We start from the raw sequence: 18,434 nt of genomic DNA on the forward strand, positions 1-18,434 counted from the left end.
AGGATGGCAGTTTGAGTGCAGAGCTCCTCTCCCTGGACAATCTGCCTGCTTTTAAATATCAGCAGCAGTGGGAGATCAATTGCTTTTACACCTAAGCAGCAACGGGACCAACCCACCAAAAACCCACAGTCCCGGTCCTGCAAAAATATGAGCTCCACCCTCCCTGCAGTTCGCTAGGAAAATCAACTGCTTTTACACCTAAGCAGCAGCAGGACCAGCCACCACTACCAAGAGCCCTTTGCCCCGATCCAGCCAGGCATGTGAGCTCCTCCCTCTGCAGTCCATTGGAGAGATCAATCTACCTGCTTTTAAATATCAGCAACAGTGGGAAATCAACTGCTTTTACACCTCAGCAGCAGCGGAACTATCCGCAACTACCAAGAGCACACAGACCCGATCCAGCCAAGAGTGTGAGCTCCACCTCCCCCTGCAGTCCACTAGGAAGATCAACTGTTTTTTACACCTTAGCAGCAACAGGACCAGCCACCACTACCGTGAGCCCTTTGCCCTGATCCAGCCAAACAAGTAAGCTCTTCCCCAGCATTCCATTGGAAAAATCAATATGCTTGCTTTTAAATATTATCAGAAGTAGGAGATCAACTGCTTTTACACCTAAGCAGCCTATAATAGGAGCCCTTGCCCCGATCCAACCAGGCATGTGAGCTCCTCCCCCTATATCCCGTTTAAGAGATCAATCTACCTGCTTTAAATATCAGCAGCAGTAGAAAAACAACTGCTTTTACATACAAGCAGCAGCGAGACCTACCGCAACCACCAAGAGCCCACAGACCCGATCCTGCCAGGAGTGTGAACTCCTCCCCCTGCAGTCCATTGGAGAGATCAATCTGCCTGCTTTTAAATATCAGCAGCAGTGGAGATCAACTGCTTTTACACCTAAGCAGCAATGAGACCAGCCACAACCACCGAGAGCACACAGACCCGATCCTACCAAGAGTGTGAACTCTTCCCCCCATGCAATCCGCTAAGAAGATCGACTGTCGGCTCCGGGCGGCTTTCCCGCAGAGGAGAGAATCCTGCATTCACCGTGGGCCTCATCTGGGGCAGCCTCCTTGGAGCGGCTGGGGCACGGGCAGTGTGTCTGGGAGGGAATGCATGGATGGGAGAACATCGCAGGGGAGGAGACATAGGCATCCTGGGACTGTCTGCCAAGTCTCTTCCCTGAAGAAGCCCTTTCTGGAAACGTCAATCGCTCCTCCTAAACTTACTTGCTCCACTTCATCACTGACGCTGAAACCGTGGATTGAAGACAAAGTTTTATTTTATTTTTCTTTCCAGCTTATGATTTATCTTTAATCTTATCTATTGTTTTGCCTTTTGTCTTTGTTTTGTTCTATTTCTTTCATTTAAATTTCTCCAGAATTCTACTGTTCAACGGCTCCCCCTTCTGCTTCTATTCCTTTCTCTCCTCTCTTCTACCTTCCAAAGTATTTAGATCAATGCTGTCTTGTTAAAATGTTTATTTTATTTTTATTTTTCCTCTAACTCTACTTTTCACTTCTCTATTACCCTCCAGGTACTTTAGTTAGATTGTGAGCCTTCGGGACAGTAAGGGAATTTTTCAAGTACCTTTCTTATTTCTAATCTTAATGTATATTTTCTGTAAACCGCTTAGAACCTAATGGATGTAGCGGTATATAAGAAATAAATTACATTACATTACAATCGGCACCGCTTTTGTGGGAGGCTGCTAATCACGGCACTGTTTATACAGTCTGGGCCCAAGTGCTATTCTATATGCAGCGAGTTGGGTGTCATTTATAAAAAGCAAATAGCACCAGGATCCGCACCCAATTTTGGGCCCAAGAATTTACGCCAGTTGAAACCTGGTGTAAATCCTTGTGCCTAAATTAGGCACGTATCTGCCATGTTTTATAACAGTGTGCGTAAATTCTAGGGATGCCCCGACCTGCTCAGGTCTCTACCATGGGTATGCCCCTTTTCGGATCTGCATGCAAGAATTTTACGAGCCCTCTTCATGGAATACGGACTAGGAAGATTCATGCATAAATTCAAATTGTTACCAATTAGTGTCAATAATTAATAGCCAATCACTGGTGCTAATTGGCTCATTATTCAATTAAGACACATATAAATCGGGTGAGTGCCATATATAGAATTTGTGGGTAAGTGCTTTTATTTTTCAGATCAATAGCACTTATACAAATATTCATGTTGTTTTAATGGTTATAGTTATACATTTTAAACTGGAACAGAATTTGCAATGGGCCAGGCTTCGTTAGGCAGTCATCGATGAAATTTAATCACTCACCCCCCAGTTCTATATATGGCACCTAAAAAAATCTGCACCGATCAGAATCATGCTTAGTGCAATTCTACTTGTATAAAAGGCAACTGCTATATAGCACAGTTACTTACCGTAACAGGTGTTATCCAGGGACAGCAGGCAGATATTCTTAACGCATGGGTGACGTCACCGACGGAGCCCCGGTACGGACACTTTTAACTAGAAAGTTCTAGATGGCCGCACCGCGCATGCGCGAGTGCCTTCCCGCCCGACGGAGGAGAGCATGGTCCCCAGTTAAGATAAGCCAGCTAAGAAGCCAACCCGGGGAGGTGGGTGGGTCGTAAGAATATCTGCCTGCTGTCCCTGGATAACACCTGTTACGGTAAGTAACTGTGCTTTATCCCAGGACAAGCAGGCAGCATATTCTTAACGCATGGGTGACCTCCAAGCTAACAGAGAGGGAGGAGGGATGGTTGGCCATTAGGAAAATAAATTTTGTAACACAGATTGGCCGAAGTGTCCATCCCGTCTGGAGAAGGCATCCAGACAATAGTGAGTAGTGAACGTGTGAACTGAGGACCAAGTGGCAGCCTTGCAGATTTCCTCGATGGGCGTGGAACGGAGGAAAGCCACAGAAGCAGCCATAACTCTGACCCTGTGGGCCGTGACAGCACCTTCCAGTGAGAGACCGGCCCGAGCATAACAGAACGCAATGCAGGCAGCAAGCCAGTTAGAAAGCGTCCGTTTAGAAACAGGGTGCCCCAGACGGTTGGGGTCAAAGGACAAAAAGAGTTGAGGTGAAGAGCGGTGAGCCCTGGTACGGTCCAGGTAGTATTCAAGGGCCTGCTTACAGTCTAGCGTGTGTAACGCCTTTTCCCCAGGATGAGCATGGGGTTTAGGGAAAAAGACAGGCAATACAATGGACTGGTTGAGGTGGAAGTCCGAGACCACCTTGGGAAGGAATTTAGGGTGGGTACGCAGAACCACCTTGTCATGGTGAAAAATAGTAAAAGGTGGGTCGGCAACCAGTGCATGCAGCTCACTAACCCTCCTGGCAGAGGTGATGGCAATGAGGAAAAGCACCTTCCACGTCAGAAATTTGAGTGAAGTAGTGGCAAGAGGCTCAAACGGAGGTTTCATGAGGGCTGATAAAACCACATTCAGGTCCCAGACGACAGGAGGAGGCTTTAGAGGTGGTTTGATATTGAAGAGGCCTCTCATGAACCGGGAAACCAGTGGATGAGCCGTGAGAGGTTTTCCGAGGATAGGCTCATGAAACGCAGTGATGGCACTGAGGTGGACTCTGATTGAGGTAGACTTGAGGCCAGCGTCGGACAGAGAGAGCAAATAGTCCAGTACATTTTCCACCGCCAACGAGGTGGGGTCGTGGTGATGCAGGAGACACCAAGAGGAGAACCTGGTCCACTTCTGATGGTAACATTGGAGGGTGGCCGGTTTCCTGGAGGCATCCAAAATGCGATGGACAGGCTGAGACAGATTCTCTGGAGAGGTCAGCCCGAGAGAAACCAAGCTGTCAGGTGGAGCGATGACAGATTGGGATGTAGTAGAGACTGATGCTGCTGCGTAAGTAGAGTAGGAAACACAGGAAGAGGAATGGGCTCCCTGGAGCTGAGCTGGAGTAGGAGGGAGAACCAGTGTTGGCGAGGCCACCGAGGAGCGATGAGAATCATGGTGGCTCTGTCCCTGCGGAGTTTGAATAGCGTCCGCAACATTAGAGGCAGTGGAGGAAAGGCATAGAGGAACCGATCCGTCCAGTCGAGCAGGAATGCATCCGGGGTCAGACGATGAGGCGAGTAGAGTCTGGAGCAGAACAGGGGCAGCTGATGGTTGTGAGGAGCTGCAAAGAGGTCCACCAGAGGAGTGCCCCAGAGAGCAAAGATGGAGTGGAGTGTGGGAGGATCCAAGGTCCACTCGTGAGGTTGAAGGATGCGGCTGAGGTTGTCGGCCAGGGAGTTCTGTTCGCCCTGGATATAGACGGCCTTGAGGAAGAGACTGCGGGCCATGGCCCAGGTTCAGATATGGATGGCCTCCTGACAGAGGAGGGGAGATCCGGTGCCGCCTTGCTTGTTTATGTAGTACATGGCGACTTGGTTGTCTGTGCACAGGAGAAGAACCTGAGGATAGAGAAGGTGCTGGAAGGCCTTGAGAGCATAGAACATGGCCCTGAGTTCCAGGAAATTGATGTGATGTTGACGCTCCTGAGGGGTCCAGAGTCCCTGGGTGCGAAGATCTCCCATGTGAGCTCCCCATGCATAGGGGGAGGCATCTGTGGTTATGATCATGGAGTGAGGGGGTAGATGAAAGAGTAGACCCCTGGAAAGATTTGAGGAGTTCAACCACCATTGAAGAGATTGCTGAAGAGATGATGTCACAGAGATGGGATGAGAAAGAGGATCCGTGGTCTGTGACCATTGGTTGGCTAGAGTCCACTGAGGTGTCCTGAGGTGGAGTCGTGCCAGAGGAAGCACATGGACTGTCGAGGCCATGTGGCCCAGGAGGACCATCATTTGCCGAGCCGGAATAGAGCGACAAAGGAGCACCTGACGGCAGAGATGGAGCAGGGTTCGTTGGCGGTCTGAGGGGAGAAACGCCCTCATCAGAGTGGTGTCGAGGACGGCACCAATGAACTGAAGTCGCTGTGTGGGGAGGAGATGTGACTTGGGGTAGTTGATCTCGAACCCCAGGAGATGGAGGAAAGAGATGGTGTGTTGAGTGGCTTGTAGCACAAGCGGAGACGTAGGAGCTTTCACCAACCAATCGTCCAAGTATGGAAACACCTGGAGGTTGTGAGACCTGAGGAAGGCCGCCACCACAATAAGGCACTTGGTGAACACCCTGGGCGATGATGCGAGGCCAAAGGGTAGCACTTTGTACTGATAGTGGTGGTGCTGTACCTGAAATCGGAGGTAGCGACGTGAAGTCAGATGGATTGGAATGTGAGTGTAGGCCTCTTTGAGGTCTAGGGAACATAGCCAGTCGTGATGAGAGAGAAGAGGGTAAAGCGTGGCAAGGGAGAGCATCCTGAATTTTTCCTTGACCAGACACTTGTTGAGGTTCCGAAGATCGAGGATGGGACGGAGGTCTCCTGTCTTCTTGGGAACCAGGAAGTAGCGGGAGTAGAATCCCTGACCCCTTTGGTCTGGGGGTACCTCTTCGATGGCACTGAGAAGAAGAAGGGATTGGACCTCCCTCAGGAGGAGGGGGGATTGAGAGGAGTGAGAAACAGACTCTATGGGAGGATTGTCTGGTGGAAGAGTCTGGAAGTTGAGAGAGTAGCCGTGGCGAATGATGTTGAGGACCCACAGGTCTGATGTAATGACCTCCCAACGGTTGAGGAAGAGTTGAAGGCGGCCTCCTATCGGCTGAGGAAGAGGCAATGATGGCGGGAGACTGGCTATGCCCTGGAGAAAAGAGTCAAAAGGGCTGAGATGGTTTTGACTGTGGGAGAGGCTTGGCAGGTTGGTGAGACTGTAAACGTGCCTGAGTTTGGTGCTGCTGACGAGGCCGGCGAGGCTGTTGTTGCTGAGGCGGGTTGAGAGGTCTGGCCGAGAACCTGCGTTGGTAGGAATACTGCTGTTTGTAGGGGCGAGCAGGTGGAGTCTTCTTTTTAGGTTTGATTAGGGTATCCCACCTGGTCTCGTGTGCTGATAGTTTCTGGGTAGTAGAGTCCAGGGACTCCCCGAATAGTTCATCACCAAGACAAGGTGCGTTAGCCAGGCGGTCTTGGTGATTAATGTCGAGGTCAGAAACTCTCAGCCAGGCCAAGCGCCTCATGGCAACAGCCATGGCAGATGCTCGAGAGGTCAGCTCAAAAGAGTCTTAAATGGATCGCACCATAAATTTCCGGAGTTGGAGCAAACTGGAGATTTGTTGTTGGAAAACCGGGATCTTACGCTCAGGGATGTACTTTTGTAAGGAGGAGAGTTGTTGCACCAAATGCTTCATATAGAAGGAGAAGTGGAAGGTGTAATTATTAGCTCTGTTGGCAAGCATGGAATTCTGATAAAGGCGCTTGCCAAATTTATCCATTGTTCTGCCCTCTCTGCCAGGAGGGGTGGAGGCATAAACACTGGAGCCCTGGGTTTTCTTCAAGGTGGACTCCACTAGAAGGGATTCATGGGGTAGTTGAGGTTTGTCGAATCCCGGGATAGGAATGACCCTGTATAAACTATCCAGTTTTCGAGGGGCACCCGGTACCATTAGAGGATTTTCCCAGTTTTTGTAAAAAGATTCCCGTAAGATGTCATGGACGGGTAACTTTAAAAATTCTTTGGGAGGTTGTTCGAAGTCCAGGGCTTCCAGGAAAGCCTGGGACTTCTTAGAGTCGGATTCCAAAGGGATCGACAGAGCCGCTGACATTTCCCTGAGAAATTTTGTGAATGAGGACTGTTCAGGTTTGGAACTGGTATCGACCATCGATGGTTCCTCGTCCGTTGAGGAAGCCTCATCATCGGTACCGGGTGGGGATTCTTCCCATAAGTCCGGGTCCCTGACGTCGGTGTGCGCAGGACGGGACGGTGGTGCGGACGGCTCAGTGTGGCGAGTCTTAGAGAGAGATTTGCCAGAGCGCATCGAGACGGTACCGGGGGAGGAAGATCGATGCCGGTCCTGGTCTCGGAGGGACTGGTGTCGGTCTCGATGTCGGGGAGGGTCGGCATCAGAGCGTGTTTGTACTGGAGGATTAAGTGGTTCAGCCGCGAGTACCGGCATGTAGGTGTTCAACGGTACCGATGGTGTCGACACCGGCGGTATGGTGCGAGGCTCGGGCCGGTCTGGTACCGGAAGGAGTGGGGCCAAAATTGCGGGAAACAAGTGCTGGAGTTGCTGTTGCAGTTGCTCTTGCAATTGGCTTTGGAGTATGGCCGCAATGCGGTCGTCCAGAGGGGGCACCGGTACCGCTTTTTTCTTTGTCGGTACCATAGGTGCCGCTCCATGCCCCGGCGATGAGGATGCCGATGACGAGGCACTCACCGAAATCGGGGCGGAGCGTTTGCGGGGTCGGCGTGATGCCGGGAGGACCTGCGTCGCCGGTGTGGCAGGAGGGCGCTCAAGGGAAGTGGAAGGCTTCTTAGCCGGCTTACCTGGTGCCAGCGACCCCGAGGAAGGATCAGGCTTCGTCGAAGTAGTCGGTGCCGACTTTTGTGGCGCCGTTGACGGCGCGGCCGATTCCATGGCAGATCCGGTACCGAAAAGGATATTCTGTTGGATCTGTCTATTTTTCAAAGTACGTTTTATAAGAGTAGCACAGCGGGTGCAGGTGTCAGCCCGATGCTCTGGACCCAGGCACTGTAGGCACCAATTGTGCGGGTCAGTGATAGAATTCGGGCGTGCACACCGCTGGCACTTCTTAAAGCCCGGCTGAGGGGGCATGAAGGGGAACACGGCCTCTGCAAAATCAAAACCGGAGGCCTGTATGGTGGCAACAGGCCCCGCCGGGGCCGGCCCGAAAAATAAAGAAAAAACAAAGTTTTTTTTTTTTTTTGCAAGTTAAAATGAAAAACGAAATCCGAAGGAAAAAGAACAAAAAAAGGAAGAAAATAGTGCGAGCGGGAAGGCAAAAACAGAGATTTCAACAGCCGTTGAAAGCACATGTGTCTTCTTCGCTCCGCGGAAACAAAGAAACTGGGGACCACGCTCTCCTCCATCGGGCGGGAAGGCACTCGCGCATGCGCGGTGCGGCCATCTAGAACTTTCTAGTTAAAAGTGTCCGTACCGGGGCTCCGTCGGTGACGTCACCCATGCGTTAAGAATATGCTGCCTGCTTGTCCTGGGATAAATATATATATATATATATATATATATATATATATATATATATATATATATATATATATATATAGAACCTCACTTCGTGAATGTATGCGGCCTAATGTTTAGGTGCAGCCATATAGGCCAAGGAAAACCAGGCCTAAATACCTGCACCTAAGTTGTTCGAAGATTGGGCGCATTCTATAACAGTGTGCCTAATCTTTAAGCATGCTCACACCCCCTTTTGAGATTTACGAACTAGAAGTGATGTGCACTACTTATATAGTTGAATGCACCTAGAAAGTTGTGCACGTAACATCTAATGAGTGCCAATTAGCATTATTAGCTGTTAATTGCCAATTATTGGAGCCAACTGGCTTGTTAAACAATTAAGTTGTGCTTGCAAATTGGCTAAGCGCATCAATTTGCATGCGCAACTTAAGATGCCATATAAAGAATTTGGGCCTAAAAGGATAACTTATGCACCTCAAGTCCAAATATGCAAATAGCATATAAAACTGTAAATGGCACTCAAATTTGGGAGCAAGAAAATTGCATGCTAAGTTCTATTCTACAGATGGCGCTCCACTATTCCATAAACAGTGCTCAAGTTGCTTAGTACCAGGTTTGGGCACAAAGATTTACACCAGCTGGACTCTTATCCCCTTAATTGTATGACACTGCGCACAAATTCTAGAAATGTTCTTGCCCCTCCCTCACTCCTCACAAAGTGATGCCCCATTTTGGATCCACACGAAAAAATTTACGCGCACATCTTTATAAAATAGTGACTATAAAGATGCATGAATAAAATTCCAATTATTTCCAACTAGTGTCAATAATTGGGTGACCCGTCAAATGAGCGCAGGACAATTGCGCTCTGACAAATGCGCGCAGGGACAAGTAAGCGCCCCCAACAATTGCGGCGGTGGATACTATTTTGGTTTTTTGAGGGGGTGGGGTAGGGGGATCCCACCCCACTATACTTTAAATATTCACTTACTATCTAGTGTTAGGGTAAGCAGTGGCGTACCTAGGGGGGGCGGGGGGGGGCGGGCCGCCCCGGGTACCAGCCCTAAGGGGGTGTTCCCGGCCTTGCCGTTCAGTCCCCCGCCACCCCCGAAGGACCGCTCGCCCCACTGACCTTCCTGCACCACCTGTGAAGCAGCCCGCAGCAGGATCGCGAAGTCAGCGTCAGCATCCCTGCGCTGCTTCCTGCGCCGCGATCCCGCCCCTCCTCTGACGTCAGAGGAGGGGCGGGACCGTGGCGCAGGAAGCAGCGCAGGGATCGCTGACGCTGATTTCGCGATCCTGCTGCGGCTGTTCATAGGTGGTGCGGGGAGGCCAGGGGGGCGAGCGATCCTTCGGGGTGGGTCGGGGCATCAGGCCTTGAGGGTGGGGCGGGCGGGCAGGCAAGCAGGCTTTCAAGGGGGAGGGGGTGACAGGCAGGCCTTCAAGGGGGGACAGGCCTTCGGGGGGGGTGGTGCAGACCTTCAAGGGGTGCAGGCCTTCAAGGGGGGCAGGCAGGCCTTCAGGGGGGTGCAGGCCTTCGGGGGGGGTGTAGGCGTTTGGGGGGGTGCAGACCTTCAAGAGGGTGCAGGCCTTCAAGGGGGGGAACAGGCCTTCAAGGGGGGAAAGGCAGGCAGGCCTTCAAGGGGGGGACAGGCCTACAAAGGGGGGGGACAGGCCTACAAGGGGGGGGACAGGCCTTCAAGGGGGGGGTGCAGGCCTTCAAGGGGGGTGCAGGCCTTCAAGGGGGAGACAGGCCTTCAAGGGGGGGAAAGGCAGGCAGGCAGGCCTTAAAGGGGGGACAGGCCTACAAGGGGGGGACAGGCCTACAAGGGGGTGGGACAGGCCTTCAAGGGGGGGACAGGCCTTCGGGGGGGTGCAGACCTTCAAGGGAGTGCAGGCCTTCGGGGGGGGGGGTGCAGTCCTTCAAGGGGGTGCAGGCCTTCAAGGGGGGGAAAGGCAGGCAGGCAGGCCTTCAAGGGGGGACAGGCCTACAAGGGGGGGAGAAGCTACAAGGGGGTGGTACAAGCCTTCAAGTGGGGGACAGGCCTTCGGGGGGGGGGTGCAGACCTTCAAGGGAGTGCAGGCCTTCGAGGGGGGTGGTGCAGGCCTTCAAGGGGGTGCAGGCCTTCAAGGGGGGACAGGCCTTCAAGGGGGGGAAAGGCAGGCAGGCAGGCCTTCAAGGGGGGACAGGCCTACAAGGGGGGGGGGAGAAGCTACAAGGGGGTGGGACAGGCCTTCAAGTGGGGGACAGGCCTTCGGGGGGGTGCAGGCCTTCGGGGGGTGCAGACCTTCAAGAGGGGGACAGGCAGGCAGGCCTTCAAGGGGGGGACAGGCCTACAAGGGGAAGGGACAGGCCTTCAAGGGGGGTGCAGGCCTTTGGGGGGGGACCATGATTTAGAAGTACACGGAGGGAAGGGGGTGTTCAAAGAGACATGCATATGCCAAACTTTGGGGGGGGGGAAGAAATAATGGGTCTGAAAATAGAGGAGAGGGAGAGAGATGATGGACCATGGGATTTAGGGAGGGAAGGAACAGAAAGGGAGAGAAATTGGACACAAGGGATGGTGTGGAGGAGGGATAGAGATACTGGATAGGAGGGTAATTAGGAAAAGAAACGGAGAGATGGTGGATTCTGGGATGGTGGGGAAGGAGGGAGAGATGCCGGATGAAAGGGTATTTAAGAAAAGGTGGATCTGTGGAGGGAGATGAAAAAAAGGAAAGATACCAGACTTCCTGGGAAGGGAAGGGAAATGGAAAGGGAGGACAGAGTTGGCAGATGGATGGTTAGCATGCAGAAAGAAGGAGACCCTGGCAAGCAAGTTATCAGAAGAAAACCAGAGCCTTGGACCAACAAGATTTGAAATATAACCAGACAACAAAAGGTAGAAAAATTAATTTTATTTTCTGTTTTGTGATTATAACATGTTAGATTTGAAATGTGTATCCTGCCAGAGCTGGTGTTGGACTGCAAACGTGAGCTAGGATTTAACAGAAAGAGGAAAAGTCCTTTTTGTTTCTTTATTTTATTTACACCACAGCGCCAGTGTGGTTAGGAGAAGCCAAAGGGGGTGAAAAAGCTATAAAACCCACCAGGAGTTTTGAAAAAAATCACCCAACTGGGCAGGAAAATCGAATTGAAAAACCAATTCAATAGGGCTGAATCGAATCAAAATTTTTTTTTCCTGTATCTGGCAGCATTAGTTTGCGCTACTGTCTTAGACTTTAGGACCTGGGATTGGGGAGAGATGGCATCCTCAGTACTTTATAATGCAAGTGAAACGAGGATTTGGTCAGACTTTTGAAGGGTCTGCAGAAAAAAAATATTGTATAGGCCAGGGACATGAGACAGCAGGAAATGGGAACTTTTCTTCCTTCTATTTTTGTGAATGGAAAGGCTGAGGATGTCAGAGAGGTCAGTTAAAATATGTGCTTTATAAGAAAATATAATAATGTGTTTTATAAAGTTTATAGCATAGCTGGCCTACCCAGTGAGGTGTTCCTAGTGGTGATGGTGGCAGCGTGTCAATGTGTTGAGAGGAAGAGGTGGTCTGGGAAATTCTGCTGAGCAAACTCCGGGCCCATTTCCACCCCCCAGTTAGTCCACTCCACTCAACTGATTCACACACTGAGTGGGTCTTTGGGTGTTGTTTTGGGATCTCTTCCAGTGGTTTATCTCCTTCTGGTCCAAGGAAGGAAACTTTGTTATCCTTAGCATTGACCTACAGAATATGTTTGTAACAGCGCTGCTTGTGTGGCATTAGGCTATGTAGTGATCGAAAGAAAAAAACAGACCTTTGCACATTTTTGCACTATATGGTGGGTGTATGAGGAGATTCACATTTCCTGCACAGCTAAGTCCATGTGAAGTTACCTTGTGCTGTATTTGACATCTAGCAAGGTCTCTGTTTGAAAGGAAAGATCTAAACTTAAAAATGAAGTGGCCAGAAGTTATGGTAAAAGCAGATAGTGTAGCTGGTTTTAAGAAAGATTTGGACAAATTCCTGGAGAAAAAGTCCATAATCTGTTATTAAGACATGGGGGAAGTGTCTGCTTGCCATGGATCGGTAGCATGGAATGTTGCTACTCTTTGGGTTTTGACCAGGTATTAGTGTCCTGGATTGGCTACCATGAGAATGGGCTACTGGGCATGATGGACCATTGGTCTGACCCAGTTAGGCTATTCTTATGTTATGTTCTCATCTGTAGGGGCCTTTGTTTTCACTTCTTATTTTAATGTATTTTTTTTCTGGGAACTTATCAGTGTTTTTTATAATGGGAACAAAAATGGAAGAGAATTAATGTGTGTGGAATGGGGGGTAACTAATTTCTTCAGCTAAATAATTCAATCCACTTCAAACAGACATAGGAGAACTTGTGCACCATTCACACACCCTCCAACCAAAAACGTCAAAAGAAAAAAACTGTTCGACAACCTCCTAGCCATTCGAGCTGCAACACTCGACCCCCAACTCTACAACCAATTGATATCAACCACAGACTGCAAAATCTTCAAAAAGAAATAAAAACCCTTCTATTCAAAAAACACATAAAACCGAACTAACACAATCAGAACTGTCCCAAGCATCACCTGCAACTACTCCATATGTACTTCTAATGTCATGACAATTTAGACATAATTTATGTTATGTTATGTTTGGAATAATGGTTACATATATGAGGTTCAATAAAAGAAAATTTTCACTGCCTGTTTCTATTCTGACCATTTATTCCATTTCATGGTTATTGCAAAAAAAAAAAAAAAAAAATTTTTTACATGGGGGGGGGGGGGGGGGGGGGGTGTGTCAAAAAATGATGGGCCCCGGGTGCCACATACCCTAGGTACGCCACTGAGGGTAAGGTTTATATCATGATTATGGGAACCCTAATCATGATATAAACCTTACCCTAACACGAAGGTCCTGATTTGCCGAGACTCTTCAGGCTCTGTCCCTCAGGCACCTCAAGCCCCTCCCAAGGGATGGGGCCTGAGGAGTTTCAGCAAACCAGGGCCTTCCAGATTCATGGGCTGCAATTGTCCTGCGTGCAATTGTCAGTGTACCAAAAATTGATAATTTGGGCCCAATTATCATTGCTAATTGGCTTGTTAAGCAATTAAATCGCATGCCCAAATTTACACATGCAATTTTGAGCATTATATATAGAAACTAGTCTTTAAGCCCGTTACATTAACGGGTGCCAGAATAGATGTGTGTGTCTGTCTTTCTTTCTCTCTCTCTCTCTCTCTCCTTGGCCGCTTTCTGTCTGTTTGTCTTTCTTTCTGTCTCTCGTGTTCCTCGGCTGTCCACCACCACTCTTTGCCTGCTCCCCCTGTCCAGCAGTAGCCCTTCTCCCTTTTTTTTTTTTTTACCTCCACCGTGTCCAGCAGCACCCCTTACCTGCTCCCCCTGTCCAGCAGCAGCCCTTCTCTCTTCGTTTTACGTCTTCCGTGTCCAGCAGCACTCCTTTACTGCTCCCCCTTTCCAGCAACAACCCTTCTCCCTTCGTTTTACCTCCCTCCTGTCCAGAAGCACCTCTTCCCTGCTCCCCCTGTCCAGCAGCACCTATTCTCTACTCCCCCTGTCCAGCAACACCCCTTCTGGCCCACCGGCACGAACCTCATGTCCATCTCTCCCTCTCTTACTTCCTCTGTCCATATCTCTCCCTCCCCCTTCTGTCCCCTCCCTGAATCTCTCTTCCTCTCCCCATCTTGCCTCCTCCACATCCATTTCTCCCTTCCCCCTGCTTCCCTCATGTCCATCTCTCCCTCTCTTACTTCCTCTGTCCATATCTCTCCCTTCCCCGAGTCCCATATGCTCCTCCCTTCTACACCTGGTTATCTGCCAACGTGCTTGCTGGTCGACACACTGTAATGCACCCCTGCCGGCATCTACTCCTCCCCCCAACTCCCTCCCACCTGCTCATCCGCCCAATGTGTTTAACTTCATAGAAAAGCGCTGCGCTGTTGCTGGCCTCGGCGTCTTCTGTCCACTGCGGCCAGCCCTAGCAGAAACAGGAAGTTGTCAGAGAGGGCAGGCCACAGTGGAGAGAAGACGGCGAGGCCAGCAGTAGCACGACGCAGCTCTTTTCTAAGAAGTTAAACACGGCGGGCGGGTGAGCCGGCGAGAGGGAGGAGTAGTAGATGCCAGCAGGGGCGCGTTAGAGAGGCACATTGAATGGTAGCAAGCTCCCAGCCTCCTCTGTTCTGACGCCTATGGAATCAGCGGCGGCATCGGTTTCTCCAACGGTGAGTGAAGGTGGGAGGGGGGAATCGCTGGCATGTGCCCTACCTCCGTGTTCGAAAATGGAATTTGGCACGGAAGGACACATCATGCTGTCAGGGAACACGCCGTCCTAAGTGCGCATGTGCGCTTAGGATTTTATTATAGAGGATAGGGTGTAAATGGCTCTGTTTTCCATTTAAAAGGTTATATGTGGACTTCAAACAGTGCCACTTAGATAGACAGCACCTAAAAAATGTGTTTAAAGTTATGCAGTCCATGGACTGCTGAAAATTGTCCTTTAAATACATAATTACAATACTGAAAATGTGTACACAGTAGACCCCTGTGAATTTGCGGTTTGAGAATTGTAGACGAAGTCATTCGCGGCATTTTCTGACTGCCTCTTCCGGTCAGAAAATACAGGGAATGACTTGAGTCTGAGAATCAGCCTTCTGCACAGCCGTCGATTCCAATCAGCCTTCTGCACAGCCGATTCTTCCTCCTCTCTCCCCCCCCCCCCCCCCCCCCCCCCCCCCCCCCCCCCCCCCCCCCCCCCCCCCCCCCCCCCCCCCCCCCCCCCCCCCCCCCCCACCCCCCCCCCCCCCCCCCCCCCCCCCCCCCACCCCCCCCCCCCCCCCCCCCCCCCCCCCGGTCAGCCAATCAGCCTTCTGCACAGCCGATTCTTCCTCCTTTCTCCTCCCGGTCAGCCAATCAGCTTTCTGCACAGCCGATTCCTCCTCCTTGCCCAAACTGCTTGCCAGCTTAAATATTGTTTTTTTAGCACCCACCGCCACCCCTGCAGCCCCTCTCCCGCCTCCGATCCGCTCCTAAACCGCATTTGCGGTTTTTCAAAATTTGTGGATGCTCCTGGAATGGAACCCCCCTGCGAATTTCAGGGGAATACTGTATATAAAAACAAAATGTAATTGGACCTAGCATTTAGTGCTAACTTTATTTACTAAATAACATGACAGCACTTTTAGGTACTATTAAAATATGCTACAGCACATACAACAAAACAAGTTAACATACTCATTTTGCATATTAAACTCACCCATAGAAAACCATGATCCACAGTAAGGAACTCAGTCTGATCTTCATTACTGACGTAAGGTTCAGGATTATAAACACCGCACTCAACCTTAAAAGATATTTACAGATTTTTAAAAGATATAACAGTTTTTCTAGTTAAATCACCACTGCCCTGTGCAAAACCATTTCAGTACATTTTAAACCACATGCAGCTAAACTGCAACCAGTTAACAAGATTTCCATAGGAGCGCACATGGATGTTACTAATTAGAGAATGACACGGGGATACATTTTTCCCTGTCCCCGCGGGAACTCATTTTCCTGTCCCGACGAGTTCTTTTCCTGTCTCTGCCCCTGTCCCATAAGTGTTCGAGGCTTGTGTGGTTAAGGCAAAGCTTGCAGGAATGGGGCAGAGATAGCGACAAAACTTGTGGGGACAGGACAGAGAACTTGAGTTCCTGCAGGGTCGGGGAAAAATTTGTCCCCGTGTCATTCTCTACTACTAGTATAGTTAAGGGAAATTAATGTATTCAGGAAATAAGGAACTGTCTGGTTTCAATGACAGTATAAATGGTCTATATCCGCCCTCCCAGCAGAGGGCATATTAAGAATATCAGCCTGAACCATTTTGCTGTGGTATCTCTTCCCTAAAATATTATAATCCATGGATTCAATCTGTGACTTACCAGAATATTCTGGTTCAGAGGGTGCTGGAGCAGGGAAGAAGATGGTCTATCTTTTCCTTCCATCAGCACACAACGGCTTAAGAAACAGAGAATACAGGCCACTCTTCTCCTCCTCCGATCATCATCAGAAGAAAAGGGACCCGAGTTCTTCAAGTGATGCACAGGCCTGACAAAGTTCCTGCACTACGTCATGCTCCATCTCTAGCAGTATTCAAATCAAAGCTAGAAGCCCACTTTTTTGAAGCTACTTTCAACTCTCACTCACTGTCAGAGACCTATTCTCATCGTATCTTTCCTTCTGCTAGAAACTTCCCAGCCCTGAGATGTCCTGTCTATCTAAACTAAACCTTGGGTTTATATACCGCACCATCTCCACGGATGCAGAGCTCGGCATGGTTTACAGGAAGTAGGATGAGAGAGGAACTACAGTGGAGAGATTAAGAGTTAGGTGTAAAAGGGTGGGGGATGGGGGAGAGGCCTAAGAGGGGGGAAGTGTCTGAGCAGGAACTGTCTATTGTATGTTAAATGTACAGCGCTGCGTACGCCTTTCGGTGCTATAGAAATGATAAATGGTAGTAGTAGCAATGGTGCTCCTGACATTCCCTTAATGCAGCTGTTCCTGAGGGCTCCAGTCATGGTTTAGGGAGTGTCCCTATTCTGAAAGAGTAAATCTCTTGTTCTACACTTCTCTCTTAATGGGACAGAGAAATGTTGTTTGAGGATTTGAAAGTGTGTATTCAGTTCTGGAAAAGGTGAGAGGAGAAAAATGTCTTAACTGGTGCTTTACCCAGGAGTCCATGGAAGTCCAGAGGAGAAGTACTTAAAAGGGTCCTTGGGGAGTTCACAAGCACAGTAGAAGCCCAAAGGGAATTCCAATTGCAAAGGAAGAGAAGCAGGATGTCTGAGAAGTAGGTACAAGTGAAGATGTATTTATCTGTTTGAGTAAATCGCTGTGCAATGTGAGTGATTTACAGCAAAATAAGATAAAGGATTCTGTTCTATTTTGTGCTTGTATGTTGTGACATTGCAACTGAAATTGTGGCCTTTGAAACTGTTCAACTTGAAGAAACCTCTTTCTGAAACCCCAAAGCTGCATCTGAAGTGTCTCCATGAAGTTCTTAATGATACACCTTAGTTCCCAAAGTAAGAATTTCTTCAACCCATCTAATAACCCACATCATTATTTGGAGAAAGTCTGTGGGGCTTAGCCCTGGAATCTAGTGAACCCTCCATCTAAGAGACACTACAACAACCATTAGCAGTAAATCTGAGAGACTGAGAGGCTGATTCTATAAAGGGTGCCTAACTTACCCCTCCCTTTTTTACTAAGCCGTGGTAGAGGTTTATACCGTGGCCTGAGGCACTAAATCAGTGGTTCCCAACCCTGTCCTGGAGGACCACCAGACCAGTTGGGTTTTCAGGATAGCCCTAATGAATATGTATGAGAGAGATCTACATATAATGGAGGTGCCATGCATGCAAATCTGCTCCATGCATATTCATTATGGCTATCCTGAAAACCCGACTGGCCTGGTGGTCCTCCAGGACAGGGTTGAGAACCACTGCGCTAAATGCTCCGATACTGCTCCAATGCTCATAGGAATTTTATGAGAGTTGGAGCATTTAGTGCTCCAGGCTGTGGTAGAAACCTCTACCGTGGCTTAGCAAAAGGGGGGGGGGGTGTTGATTGGCAAAATACCCTTAATAGCCTCAGTAATTGGGGGAAAAAATGTAATTGGGCGATAGGCACCTATCGCATGGTGCTCAGCAGCGCCTAACGTTTATGTGGGCATTTCTATGGGCGAAGCCCGACTTAGGCACTGCTAAGCGCCATTCTCCAAAAACTTAAGCACATGAAATGTAGGCCTTTAAAACCCTGGCCTTACATTTCAGGTGCCTTTCACATAGGCGCCGGTAGCTGTGATTCTGTAAACAGTGCCTAAGGGTGACTGACACACAGTCAGCACCATTTTTCTAGACGCCAGGCAATTTAGGTGTCATTTATAGAATCAGCTCCTGAGAACATACTTCATATATCCTGGCACAAAACCAATGTATTTGGAGACACTGGACCTGAAAAGATACAATTGTTCTTTTTAAAATTCGACCATGTGACTCCTTTGCTTTTCTTTCTCCATTGGTTCCCGGTTTATTTTAGAATTCAGTTTAAGTGTTTATGTATTGTTTTTAAGATTTTACATGGTATCTTTGCTCCTCTTGTTCCTCTGCTATGGAATGTTTATAGATTTTCCTATGCGAGAGGCATTCATCGATTTAAATTTTCTCTTCCTTCTAGGAAAGGAATTCAAGGATTTAAGAATTTTAGCAGCTTTCTGGCATTTAAATTTCTCCAATTATGGAATGAACTTTCCCTAATTTTGAGGTGTCCCAGTTCCTTCCAACTCTTCCGTAAACTTCTAAAAACTCTTTTATTCGCTAAACATTTTG

General features: G+C 49.2%; 1 protein-coding gene across 5 annotated transcripts in view; it reads right to left on the reverse strand.

Moving 5' to 3' along the window:
- Positions 1-18,434, reverse strand: part of ARHGEF10 (Rho guanine nucleotide exchange factor 10) — a 345,472-nt gene that overhangs the window by 82,930 nt on the left and 244,108 nt on the right. For all 5 annotated transcript variants that reach the window (XM_033938128.1, XM_033938130.1, XM_033938132.1 and 2 more), the window contains one exon: positions 15,323-15,409. In XM_033938128.1, the coding sequence (XP_033794019.1) occupies positions 15,323-15,409 (87 nt within the window). The remainder of the gene's footprint in view (positions 1-15,322; positions 15,410-18,434) is intronic.

The sequence above is a fragment of the Geotrypetes seraphini genome, chromosome 3 (genome assembly GCF_902459505.1).
Source record: "Geotrypetes seraphini chromosome 3, aGeoSer1.1, whole genome shotgun sequence".
Taxonomy (NCBI): domain Eukaryota; kingdom Metazoa; phylum Chordata; class Amphibia; order Gymnophiona; family Dermophiidae; genus Geotrypetes; species Geotrypetes seraphini.